Source organism: Cnephaeus nilssonii (assembly GCF_951640355.1).
Source record: "Cnephaeus nilssonii genome assembly, chromosome: 5".
Taxonomy (NCBI): domain Eukaryota; kingdom Metazoa; phylum Chordata; class Mammalia; order Chiroptera; family Vespertilionidae; genus Cnephaeus; species Cnephaeus nilssonii.
In genome coordinates, this window is record NC_137076.1 from 1928632 (window position 1) to 1941030 (window position 12399).

The window sequence follows — 12399 nt, forward strand, 5'->3', positions numbered from 1 at the left end:
CACCATAAATCACACAGCTAGCGCCCATGTCACCGCGGCATCCGTCACTCACCATAAATCACACAGCTAACGCCCATGTCACCGCGGCATCCGTCACTCACCAGAAATCACCAGCTAACACCCATGTCACCGCGGCGTCTGTCACTCACCATAAATCACCAGCTAACGCCCATGTCACCGCGGCGTCCGTCACTCACCATAAATCACACAGCTAGCGCCCATGTCACCGCGGCATCCGTCACTCACCATAAATCACACAGCTAATGCCCATGTCACCGCGGCATCCGTCACTCACCAGAAATCACCAGCTAACACCCATGTCACCGCGGCGTCCGTCACTCACCATAAATCACACAGCTAACGCCCATGTCACCGCGGCATCCGTCACTCACCATAAATCACACAGCTAGCGCCCATGTCACCGCGGCGTCCGTCACTCACCATAAATCACACAGCTAACGCCCATGTCACCGCGGCATCCGTCACTCACCATAAATCACACAGCTAGCGCCCATGTCACCGCGGCGTCCGTCACTCACCATAAATCACCAGCTAACGCCCATGTCACCGCGGCGTCCGTCACTCACCATAAATCACACAGCTAACGCCCATGTCACCACGGCGTCCGTCACTCACCATAAATCACACAGCTAGCGCCCATGTCACTGCAGCGTCCGTTACAGTGGCCAGGCGTGAGCACTCCAGGTGTCCGCTGACGGGTGAGTGAATAAAGATGTGCATCTGCATCATATATGTACACACACACAACGGACTATCACTCAGCTATAAAACAGAATGAAATGTTGCCATTTGCGACATGGATGAACCGTGAGGGCATTATACAGTGAAATAAGTCAGAGAAGACAGACCTGTTGGATCTCACTGATGTGTGGAATCGGAAACAACAAAGAAAAACTAGCACAGAGACACAAAGAACGGGCTGGTGGTTGCCAGGGCTGGGGTAGAAATGGGTGAAGGGGTCAAAGGGTAAAAAGAAAAAAACACCTGAACGTCAACTTATCAAAAATGAAAAAAAGGATTTGCCTTAAAGAAAAAAAATATGTACATATACTATAAATAGAAAGAAAAGTAGTCGTTGTAAGACAGAGCCACTCGAGGCAAAATAGTCCTGTCCGCCTCCGAGCCCCTTCCACGCCACAACCTCTGGCCCATGATGTTCTCGGCAAAAGCATCACCGAAGAGACGGAGTGCTCTCAAGATGCCCAGGTGTTCCCGCGCCAAAGGCGGCCCTGCAGCGCCTGAGGCGCACGGGCAGTGAGTGCGGCCGAGCTGGCGCCGGAAGTGGAGGGTCAGGAACTGGGGACGACGGGCCCCCTGCCCCGCGCCCTGTGGGGCAAACCTCAGCTGGATGCCGAGCCCTCTGGGTGCAGCTGCCTCTTTGGAAACAGGTGGGAGGCTGGGCCCAGCTACTCAGAACACGCGGCAACGTCTGGGGACATTTCTGGGTGTCACAACGTGGCAAGCACGATGGCACCAGTGGGCAGAGGCAGAGGGGCTGAGGCCCTGGGCAGCCGCCCAGTGTCGGACGGGACACGGCACCTCCCCTTGCGGCAGAGAGCACTCTTCTTGGAAACGGGGGCGATGAGGCGTGTGGGTGAACTGATGACAGCACACCAGTGTCACCAGACCGGACTCCGTCATCCAGCTGCACCTGAGAAGGGGCTCAAGTGTCATCAGATGTCAGGTGTGGCCAGGGCCTCCCGGGCGGGCCCTCAGGCTGCTTCCTGTGATGCCACAGAAACACCCCCCTCCATGCAGCCTCCAACCTGTCCTGTCCGCTCTGCGTGGGACTAAGTCCTGGAGACGCAGGTGCCCCAGCCGGCTCAGAACGCACTCAAAGTTAAGAGGTACATCGGGGAGGGGATTGGGCAGCGGCACTCGGGACCAGGATACACGAGTCCTCTGGACGCCAGCTCGTGGGAGCGGCTGTCAGCCACCCAGCTGCTTGGGCGAGGGCTGCCAGAGCCTGTCTGTCCCAGCAGACACACGCTTGGGACAAGGAGGGAGTTATGAAACAAGTCTTGTTTGTCGGATTTAAGTTGTCTCCAAATATAAAAGATGAGTTTTAGAGGTTGACTGGTCATTTTTATTGCAAAGTAATCCAAGTAGCAATTTTCTGCATTTTTACAATGAACACTGAGCCCCAACATCGGCGCAGTGGTTAGTGCTGGCGTGCAGCCTAAAGGGTCGCAGGCTGTATCCCCAGCCCGGTCGGGTGCACGCAGCAACCAATCGATGTCTCTCTCACATCCATGTTTCTCTCGTCTCTCCCCCTCCCTTCCACTCTCCCTAAAAACCAATGGAAAACATATTCTTAGGTGAGGATTAACAAAAAATAAAAAGATAAATTTAGCCGATTTGGCTCCGGGACTGGGTTCGATTCCAGTCAACGGCACGTACCTCAGTTGCAGGCTCTATCCCTGGCCCTGGTCAGGGTGCATGCAGGAGGCAACCAACCGATGTGGTCTCTCTCATGTCAATGTTTCTCTCACTCCGTCTCCTTCCCCTTTCTCTAAAAATCAATACTCTGGTGAGGATTAACATAAACAAGTAAATAAATCATGACAAATTGTTTAATTTACTCACACACACACAAATATAGAACATAAGTACAGAAAAAGGATGGAGGCAGTAAGTTAGCAATGGTTTTTCTATAAGCAGGTGAATTCTTTTTATAATAAATATTTTTAAAAATCGATTATATACTATATACACCAATAACGATATTGGGCAAATAAATGAAGGAAATAAGCCCAAGGCAGGCATTCCTTCCTTCCTCCACTGTCCACCCAGGGACAGGCCTGGCCGGCCTGCGCGCTGCCTCTCCACGAGCGAACTCCACGCTTCTCCTCAGGGACACATCGAGCCTCATCAAGAGCCCTGCTTGCTCTCGCGTGGCAGGCGCCGGGTCAGGCTGGCGGAGCCATCACTCGGGAGGGCGCCGGCAGAACCAGGCACGTGTGCTCACCGCGGAGCCCGAGAGGTTCGCTCACTTGTGAAGCAACACCGAAAAGCCATGAAGGCTTCCCCTGCCCCGTGTAAAACTTATTTTTAAGCAAATTCTTAATTTTTAGGAAAAAATGCTTATTATAAGCTTTTGTATCACCATCACCAGCTTGTCTCAGTGTAAGCACCGTGGACTCGTGCATTTATCCGGTGTGGCTCCCACAGCATGAGCCTTCTGAGAAGGGTCTGGGTAACAGAAACAGTGAGTGCGGGGCCTGTGCCCTAACACAGAGGCCCCACTCCAGGCCCCTTCGCTCGCGAACGAGGTGCATCTTGACGGTTGTCTCTCCCACCGGCTTTCCTCTGCTTTTCTCCCGCGCGTTCCTCGGCGTGCTCCTCCAGGAGCCGCCTCAGCTGCGGCTCGCACTGGCTGGCCTGCTGCAGCCCGTCCTCCCTCCCTACAGGCACACGAGAGGCCGGTTACGGCAGCCCCAGCTCAGCCACTCCCGCGAGGCAGGCGAGCTGCTCACCCAACCCGTCAAGCTCCAACCCCGAGGCGGACTTCATTCCAAGGGCTCAGGTGCCCCGTCCCAGCACCTACCTTGGCAGTGCTGGATCACGCGGCCCCACAGCCGGTTCCTCCGCAGGCAGGCCAGGTGTCCCACGATCAGCAGGTGCCGCCTCCCTCGGGTCAGGGCCACGTTCATGCGCTGCTCTGAGTCGATGAAGCCCACCTGCCTGGTGCGCACGCAGGACAGAACGACCACCTCCTTCTCGGCCCCCTGGAAGGCGTCCACGGTGGACACCTGCACGGCCGCGAGGTGCGGGCGGTCCAGGTCCACGGCCCCGAGCAGGTGGCACAGCTGTGGGGAGAGACGGGTCACGCATGCGGGAGCCGTGGGGAGGCGGCCGAGCCCGCACAGAACGTTTTAGCCCGAGTGGAAAGTTCACTGTCTTCTGTGACGCGCACGGATCTGCCTGGTTCTAAGATAGTACGTAACTCGATGACCACATAAATCGCAAAATAATGAATAATGATTTATCTATTGCGGGGAGCTCATCTGGATATGCTAATTTTGGGTTGATTAATAATGAAACATGGAAAGTACTAAAAAATTAAAAATTAACAAAAATGTTATAAGTAATGGACTCATATGTACATGAATATCTGGTGTCTATCTTTTATTTACTGGCAAAAGGTAACAATAATGAGAGAACAGTTTGGGAAACACAGATCCAATCCCATCTGTCCCAAAACACAAAGCACACGCCACATTTCCTTCCCTCTAATTTGTTTATTTGCATTTTTGCCCCAACAGCTGTAAACGGAATTTCATTAAACCTTGTTAGGTTTACATTTAATTATACAGAAAAAAAGCAGACAGACAAAACTCAGAATGCTTCTTTCTGAATGCATTAATTATGGTCCCAAAAGATTTTCAAGCACCAAGTCAAACCCTTACAAATATAACGTCAAACGCTGTGATAGAAAACGATAATATTTGGTACACGATGGGACGCAAACCTTGCCCAGCTGGGACTTGTACAGCGTTATCACCCCGATCATGGTGCCTGGGATTCCACCTGCAACCAGAGAGCGAATCAGCATCAGGGTAAAAGCGGCTTCCGCCTCATTATGAAAGCTGTTACCTCCTTCCATCTGGAATGAAAAACAGACCCAAAATTACATTTCCCAGAAAGGCGAGGAAGGACCGAGGAAATCACCCCCCACAACCACAGATAACAGGACACGGGCTGTGCTGGCTCCCGCGGACGGCACGCGCCTGCTCCTGCCCCGGGACGTTGTAGAAGCACAGGGTGGGCAGCCAGGCGAGCAGCGGGCCCCTCTCAGCCTGCGAGACGCCGTTCCTGAGGCCGCCGCCGTAGAACAGGTCGTTAGCCACAGCAGCGATGGCCGGGTGGCAGCGGTACTGGGTTCTCAGCAGGACCGGCTTGTGGCCCTAGGAAGTTTAAATGAAGAAAAGTAAAAACTTAAAACAGCACTTTTTTCTTAAGGGAAAAAAATATAATATTTTAAATGTTAAAAGTATTGCCGTATTGTGCTCTTACTAAATGAATTAGAAACATGATAGTATAGACCAGTGGTCGGCAAACTGCAGCTCGTGAGCCACATGCGGCTCTTTGGCCCCTTGAGTGTGGCTCTTCCACAAAATACCACATGTGGGCGCGCACGTACAGTGCGATTGAAACTCCGTGGCCCATGCGCAGAAGTCGGTTTTCGGCCTGGGCGAGTCTATTTTTAAGAAATGGCGTTAGAAAAAGTTTAAGTTTAAAAAATTCGGCTCTCAAAATAAATTTCAATCGTTGTAACTGTTGATGTTTGGCTCTGTTGACTAATGAGTTTGCCGACCACTGGAGTAGACAGTAAATAACATTTTTTAATTACTAAAAATATTCTCATGGTAAATAACTACCACACCACAAAATCATAAAATATAAAACACGTCAAACCTTAGACTCATGGCAGGGTGAGGAAATCTTCACCTCCGATCTGCCCCGCCCGCCATGAACCAGCCCTTCGCTCAGCGGGTCCCCCTGCGGACACCGCCCGCCCAATGGGCTACCATAGTGCCACGGGGCTTGTGCTCATGTCACCCCGATTCCCTAATAATGGCCCCAAAGCACAGGATGCCGGCAATCTGCATATGCCACAGAGGAGCCGTAAAGCGCATGTGTGTGCAGGAAAAACACGGTACGCGTAGGGCTCGGATCGCAGTGGCAGGCATCCCTGGGGACTTGGGGCGTACCCCCTCAGCTAAGGGGAGACCAGAATGTAACAGTACGACATGTGCTACAATGTGGAGGAGCCTCAAGGACGTGCTGAGTGGAAGAAGCCAGACGCAGGAGGTCACATGTGTATGGTTCAAGCTGCCCGGGGTGAGGGTGGGGAGAGTGAAACAGGAAGCACCCAGAGTAGACAAGTCCACAGACAGAGCAGACGGTGGGGGCTGGGCGGGAGGGAGGCGGGAGGGAGGGAATGTGTTTGGGACCAGAGAGAGGACTGGGAATGTAGTGAATGCCACTTACGTTAATGTGGCTAATTCTACGTTATGTGCACGTCACCTCAGTTACAAATAGATAAATGATTCATTTGTTAAACTTTTAATGTGAAGTAGAGCTCTAAAACAGGGCATGAATAATAGAGCACAGATGTTTATTTTTATTTTAGAGCAAAAAGCTATATACTTTCTTCCAACTACTAAAATATACAGGAAAAAGGCTCATTTTATAAAGGAGCTCTTAAATTATGGGGTTCTACTTTTCTTTAGGATGAGTGCTTTATTTTTATTTCTAATTTTTTTTAATTGATTTCAGAGAGGAAGGGAGAGGGAGAGAGAGAGATAGAAGCGTCAATGATGAGAGAGAATCATGGATCAGCTGCCTCCTGCACACCCCTACTGGGGATCAAGCCTGAAACCCGGGCATGTGTCCTGACGGGGAGTCGAACCCTGACCTCCTGGTTCATAGGTCGACGCTCAACCACTGAGCTACGCCAGCTGGGCGAGATGAGCGCTTTCTAAACAACTCCCATCACAATTGTTTCAGGACAGAGCTCGGTCTTCTCTCCCATCAGCCTGCGCAGGTAGACCAGGACGGGATCATGCTGTGGGTCTGGCGGCAGTGCCTACCATTAAGCAGAGTCGATCAAACAGAGTTTGCTCCAACCCGTTTTTATGAGCCGCGTCCGATCCCTGGATAGTGGGGGGAAGCTGCTTGGGATCCCCAACGAGAACCAGCTTTTCACACCCAAACCTAAACACAGATCCAAAAGTTAGATGGAGCGACAGGAAACGCTGACATATGCTGTTTTCTAAAATGCATTTCGAGGAATCTGAGGTCCATGCCGCTCCAAGAACAAGGCTTCATGGTGCTCAGTGTATTCAGAGGCCCGAGGCTCTGAGTGAAGAAACGCTTATATAACTTTATTTTCCCACATAAGCTGCTTAGCGTCCCCTCCTCTGCACAGAACCAGCCTTTCCTAGAGCGAGCTCTGAGAAACAGTGATTTCAGAGTCTATAACTGTAGACTTAGGAGCTTTCCTTGGGAATAATCTGGTTTAAACTACTGCAAGGAGATATTAGGCTCTCGGGCTTAATGTGCTTCCAAATAGGAGTAAAGCGGGGAGACGGGAAGGGGGGGATGGCCGCGTTTTGTGGAAAACCTGCGGTATTGTAGGTTACCAGACCATGTGTGTGCTCACTCAGAGGACCACAGTCTGTCATACCTGTTTGGTCTCGCCCACAATTCCTGCTCGCGCCCCGGAAACCCTGGAGTTTCCCAAGAGGTGAAAGGGATCAAGGTCCTTTGTTCTGTGTATAAGGCGACCTTAGCTCAGCCCCGAAGGCGGGGCTGGTTGCCAGGGGAACCCTGGGATTGGAGGGATGGAGCTTCCAGTCCCAGCCCCACCCCCACCCGCAGGGAGCTGACTGGCTTCCCAGTGGTCAGCGAGCTAATCCATCACGTGCAGGTGAGGAGCCTCCATGGGAACAGGAGGTTGGAGCTGGGTGGTGAGTGCGGAGGAGTGGGGAGGCGAGAGAGGGTGAACTGGGGATCAGGAGATAACATGTTTCTCTGAATTCTGCAAATGCTCTGGCAAATTAATGGAACCCAAGAAAATCAAGGGAACCTCTGGTTTATGGCCAGTCGGTCAGAAGTCCAGGGACCAGCCTAGACCTGGGACCGGCACTGAGTTGGAGGTCACTGGAACCTCCGTCTGCACCCAGTTGGTCAGCAGCTTAGGCCTCGCCCTGGCGTTGGAAGGGGGTCTTGCAGGACAGCCCTCACCCCACGGCTCTGACGCTGCCTGCGGGTGACCATGTCAGAGCTGAGGGGAGGTTTTGGTCCCCCAGCTGGTGTCGAAGGGCTGCTTGCTGGAGGGATGGGGAACCCTCCCCGGACCCGCACCATGTAGGAACTGGGTCTGGGAACCCCTATTTCAAAAACCTACATTCACATCCCAGCTCTATGACCCTCTATGAACACGGCAGGTTATCTAAGGTGAGCATGAGCACTCTTCAGTGACCTGGATGTGACCATGCCTTGTATGGCTGTGGTGAGGACGTAATAAAGCACATGGACAATAAAGCACAGTATTCAGTAGGTGCTCCAAAGTGTGACTCCTCCACCCTCTATGCATGGCCTTAGCGCTCCTCTGTCCCTGGCTCCTGGGTGGGGAGACTAACTCATTCTCCTTCATTCAGGACAGTCCCAGTGTAACAGTGAGAGCCCTGGATGCAGGAACCTACTCATCCCAGCCAATCGTGATGCAGTAACCTGCCAATCCCAGCCAATCGTGATGCAGTAACCTACTCATCCCGGCCAATCGTGATGCAGTAACCTACTCATCCCGGCCAATCATGATGCAGTAACCTACTCATCCCAGCCAATCGTGATGCAGTAACCTGCCAATCCCAGCCAATCGTGATGCAGTAACCTACTCATCCCGGCCAATCGTGCAGTAACCTACTCATCCCGGCCAATTGTGATGCAGGAACCTACTCATCCCGGCCAATCGTGATGCAGTAACCTACTCATCCCGGCCAATTGTGATGCAGGAACCTACTCATCCCGGCCAATTGTGATGCAGGAACCTACTCATCCCGGCCAATCGTGATGCAGTAACCTACTCATCCCAGCCAATCGTGATGCAGTAACCTACTCATCCTGGCCAATCGTGATGCAGGAACCTACTCATCCCGGCCAATCGTGATGCAGGAACCTGCCAATCCCGGCCAATTGCGACAAGTGGGGACCAACGTCCCCCTCACCCGGGGACAGGCCTGCTGAGTCCAAGTCCAGGCCTCCTCCCGCCACCAAGGGATTCATGAGTGAGAGATGCTTTAAAAGCACCATGTTTCGGTGGCTGAGATAGTTTAGAAAATGTCAGTCTTCTACATTTTAAGACAAATTGTCATTTTTTATTTATTTTTATCTCCTTGATATCCTTTCATAATCTAAAAGCTATTTTCAGAAACCAAGCACGGGAGTGAGATGCAGGGAGGCAACTGAAGCAGAGCCTAGAGCTGGGTTCTCAGATGGCGGCTAGAGGCACCTCCCACAGTGAGCAGCCCGGAGGTGCAGGGGCACCCGCTCGAGAGCTGTCTGTCCTCTGGGGGCCTACATGCCCCCTAACAAAACATTAACCCCCCAAGTCCCCGTCCACCCCCCCTCCACCCCCCCGGTTCTTTAAAACACTTGAATTGCCAAGGATTTCCACCAGAGCCTGGAGGGAGTGGTGCTGAGCCGTGCCCTGCGGTTACCTGGCGATGGGGAGGAGGGAGGAGGGCTCTGTCATCTGGCTGCTCTCGTCCAGCACCACCACGGGGAACCGCAGGCCGGCCATGCAGGGGAATGGGCAGGCTGCGCAGGTGGCGCCCACCACGCGGACCTGGGCACAGGGAAGTGAGCGTCATCAGCTACTTGGTAGAAAACAAGAGGGCGTATCTACCAAAGAGCCTGCAGGTGGAATCAGAACTGAAGGTGGGAATCCCTGCACTCAGAGACCACAGGCCACTATGTCCACTCCCCTGTCCCACCTGAGAAATGGGAACACAGCACAGCTCCCAAAGCCACAGCCTACTGGCAGAATAAAGGCACACTCGGACACTCAGAAGGAAGCTGTTACAATACAGGCTCTTACATGTCAGGGACCACACACTTTATCCTCCAGCTGAGGCTGAATACACAGCACAGCCGCGTTCTCCACGGATGCACTGGACACGCGGGCGAACGGACCTGCTCACGGTCAAGCACACTCCTAACCTGACTCGCTAAGAAGGAAAAGGCAGCTGACTCATTCCAACAACAGTACATTCCATGCACTGGTAGTTGTAAGTGTATTTGAATCTCACAGACTGAGATATTACACCAGAATGCCATTATTCCCAAGGCAAAATGCCTGATACAAGCTGGTACTTAATCTCGGGATATAAATATAAAAAAGAGGAAAAGCAATGAATTTTCTAATTGCATGTGGTCACTGGCTTTCATCAGCAGGAATAAGAGGAACCTGAGGTTTCTGTAAACTCAGACCAAAGTGAGGCTGGTTCCCTCCCTCACCCCAGCAGTTCCTCCCCTGCCCAGCAGGTCCCTCCCCCGCCCAGCAGGTCCCTCACCCGCCCAGCAGGTCCCTCACCCGCCCAGCAGGTCCCTCACCGGCCCAGCAGGCCCAGCAGGTCCCTCACCCGCCCAGCAGGTCCCTCACCCGCCCAGCAGGTCCCTTACCCGCCCAGCAGGTCCCTCATCCCCGCCCAGCAGGTCCCTCACCCACCCAGCAGGTCCCTTCCCCGCCCAGCAGGTCCCTTCCCCGCCGAGCAGGTCCCTCACCCGCCCAGCAGGTCCCTCACCCGCCCAGCAGGTCCCTCACCCGCCCAGCAGGTCCCTTACCCGCCCAGCAGGTCCCTCACCCGCCCAGCAGGTCCCTTACCCGCCCAGCAGGTCCCTCACCTGCCCAGCAGGTCCCTCACCCGCCCAGCAGGTCCCTTACCCGCCCAGCAGGTCCCTCACCCGCCCAGCAGGTCCCTTACCCGCCCAGCAGGTCCCTCACCTGCCCAGCAGGTCCCTCACCCGCCCAGCAGGTCCCTCACCTGCCCAGCAGGTCCCTCACCCGCCCAGCAGGTCCCTCACCTGCCCCAGGAGGGTCCTGTTGGTCCCAAGTTTATGCTGCTCGATGCTTCTCCTCACGTAGACTCTTTCCATGGGAGTCAGGTCTTCTTTCATCAGCGCGTGGAGTTCCTTCAATTGCTCACTGGCATTTTCTGAGCCAGCATGCAAGCTAAGCAAGAATGACATAAAATACCCTTCTTCATTCCGTTTCCAAAACATTACAAAAAAGTGAAAAACAAATTTCCTAAGTTAACCAAGAAAAAGATAAAGCTTTCTCTCTTTTTCCTCAAAAGACATTTAAGGTAAGAGTTATAGAAAATTACTGTGTTTCTGTGAGCATGCTGTGACTTTGGAATTATGATTTCTTACCTGTAAGGTAGGACCGGCTTGGCAATCTTCCTAACACTCCCCACTCTGACAAACTTTTCAAATCCAAGACTGAGAAGCCTTTAAACAAAACAAGGTAAAAGAGAATCTGGTTGTTTAGAAAGCAGAGTATAAAACACAAGTTTCATGTAATATTTATTAAAATTAATTTTGTGTAACAGCATCTTTTAGTTTTGTAATTCAATGTGAAATGCTTAAACTCAATGTAAATGCAATATGGCTGAAAGAGTTTTAATATAACACATTCTACAAAGGACTTAAAACATGCACTCTATTACCTTTACTCAGAAAGTCTGGATGAAGTGCAAGCTTGCACAGTATATTCCTATCTTTTATTCTAGGCTGAGGACTTTTTCCTCAGAGAAAATCATAATTGGAGACAAAGACTTATGTTTGAGGATCTTTGTCACCATGTTATTTATAACTAGAGGCCCGGTGCACGAAATTCGTGCACGGTGTGTGTGTGTGTGTGTGTGTCCCTCAGCCCAGCCTGCACCCTCTTCCAATCTGGGACCCCTTGAGGGATGTCTGACTGCCCTCTCACAATCCAGGACTGCTGGCTCCCAACTGCTCTCCTGTCTGCCTTCCTGATTGCCCCAACCACTCCCCTGCCAGCCTGATCAACACCTAACTGCTCCCCTGCCGGCCCAATTGCCCCTAACTGTCCTCCCCTGCCAGCCTGGTCACCCACAACTGCCCTCCCCTGCTGGCCATCTTGTGGGTTGCAGTGACAATCAATTTGCATATTACCTCTTTATTATATAGGATGGGGAACACTTGGAAAGAAGGACTGACTATTGCTTAAAGTGTGATATAAGCAAATCACTGCATATACTAGAGCTATCAAAAGTATGTTTTCTAAGATTTAAAAGCAAGACACAAATATATACTGATCATACCAAGTTTGGAAAACAAAGTATGTATGTATAAAACATTTGTAAAGAAATATAATATCTGTACAGACGGCATATTTTCACCATAAAGTTGAGTTCTTTAAAAGTCTACATTTATATATAAAGAATTATTTCTCCTAATCAAACTTTTCATTTATGTTGAAATTCAGATCATTAAACATGGGTGAACGCGTATGTAATCTTTGTTTGGGTTTTCAATAGAATCTTAAACAACCACAAGCACTTTGCAGAACAGGCCGTGCTATTGCTTCCTCAGAGCCTCTCGCTGAGTCAGAGGCGTAACTCAAGCTATTCAGCTCTGCACCGTCCTGTTCGTACACCTGCACTTCAGCTCCTTCCGGTCTGAGGGCAGGGTGTCCCGAGGGAGCCCGCACATGCAGCAGCCTGGGCTGTCGGAGGAACAGGAGCGTGGGGAACCACCAGTTTAGACGTGACAAGCAGTGGGCAGGCCCTCTGTTCTGGAGGGAGGCCCCAGCTCCTCTGTCAGGGTGCGGACGCCTGGCAC

At 52.0% G+C, this 12399-nt stretch overlaps 1 protein-coding gene across 9 annotated transcripts in view; it reads right to left on the reverse strand.

Annotated features, from left to right (window-relative positions):
* Window positions 1-722: 722 nt before the first annotated feature.
* ZGRF1 (zinc finger GRF-type containing 1) overlaps window positions 723-12399 on the reverse strand; it is a 59210-nt gene continuing 47533 nt past the window's right edge. For 8 of the 9 annotated variants that reach the window (XM_079771883.1, XM_079771882.1, XM_079771880.1 and 5 more), the window contains 8 exons: window positions 10963-11040; window positions 10615-10762; window positions 9249-9376; window positions 6618-6741; window positions 4752-4928; window positions 4493-4627; window positions 3569-3830; window positions 723-3425 (listed from right to left, as the gene is read on the reverse strand). In XM_079771883.1, coding sequence (XP_079628009.1) covers window positions 3250-3425; window positions 3569-3830; window positions 4493-4627; window positions 4752-4928; window positions 6618-6741; window positions 9249-9376; window positions 10615-10762; window positions 10963-11040 — 1228 coding nt within the window. In that variant the 3' untranslated portion in view covers window positions 723-3249. Of the gene's footprint in view, window positions 3426-3568; window positions 3831-4492; window positions 4628-4751; window positions 4929-6617; window positions 6742-9248; window positions 9377-10614; window positions 10763-10962; window positions 11041-12399 lie in introns of those variants that run through there. The other variant, XM_079771881.1, reaches the window with a different exon arrangement.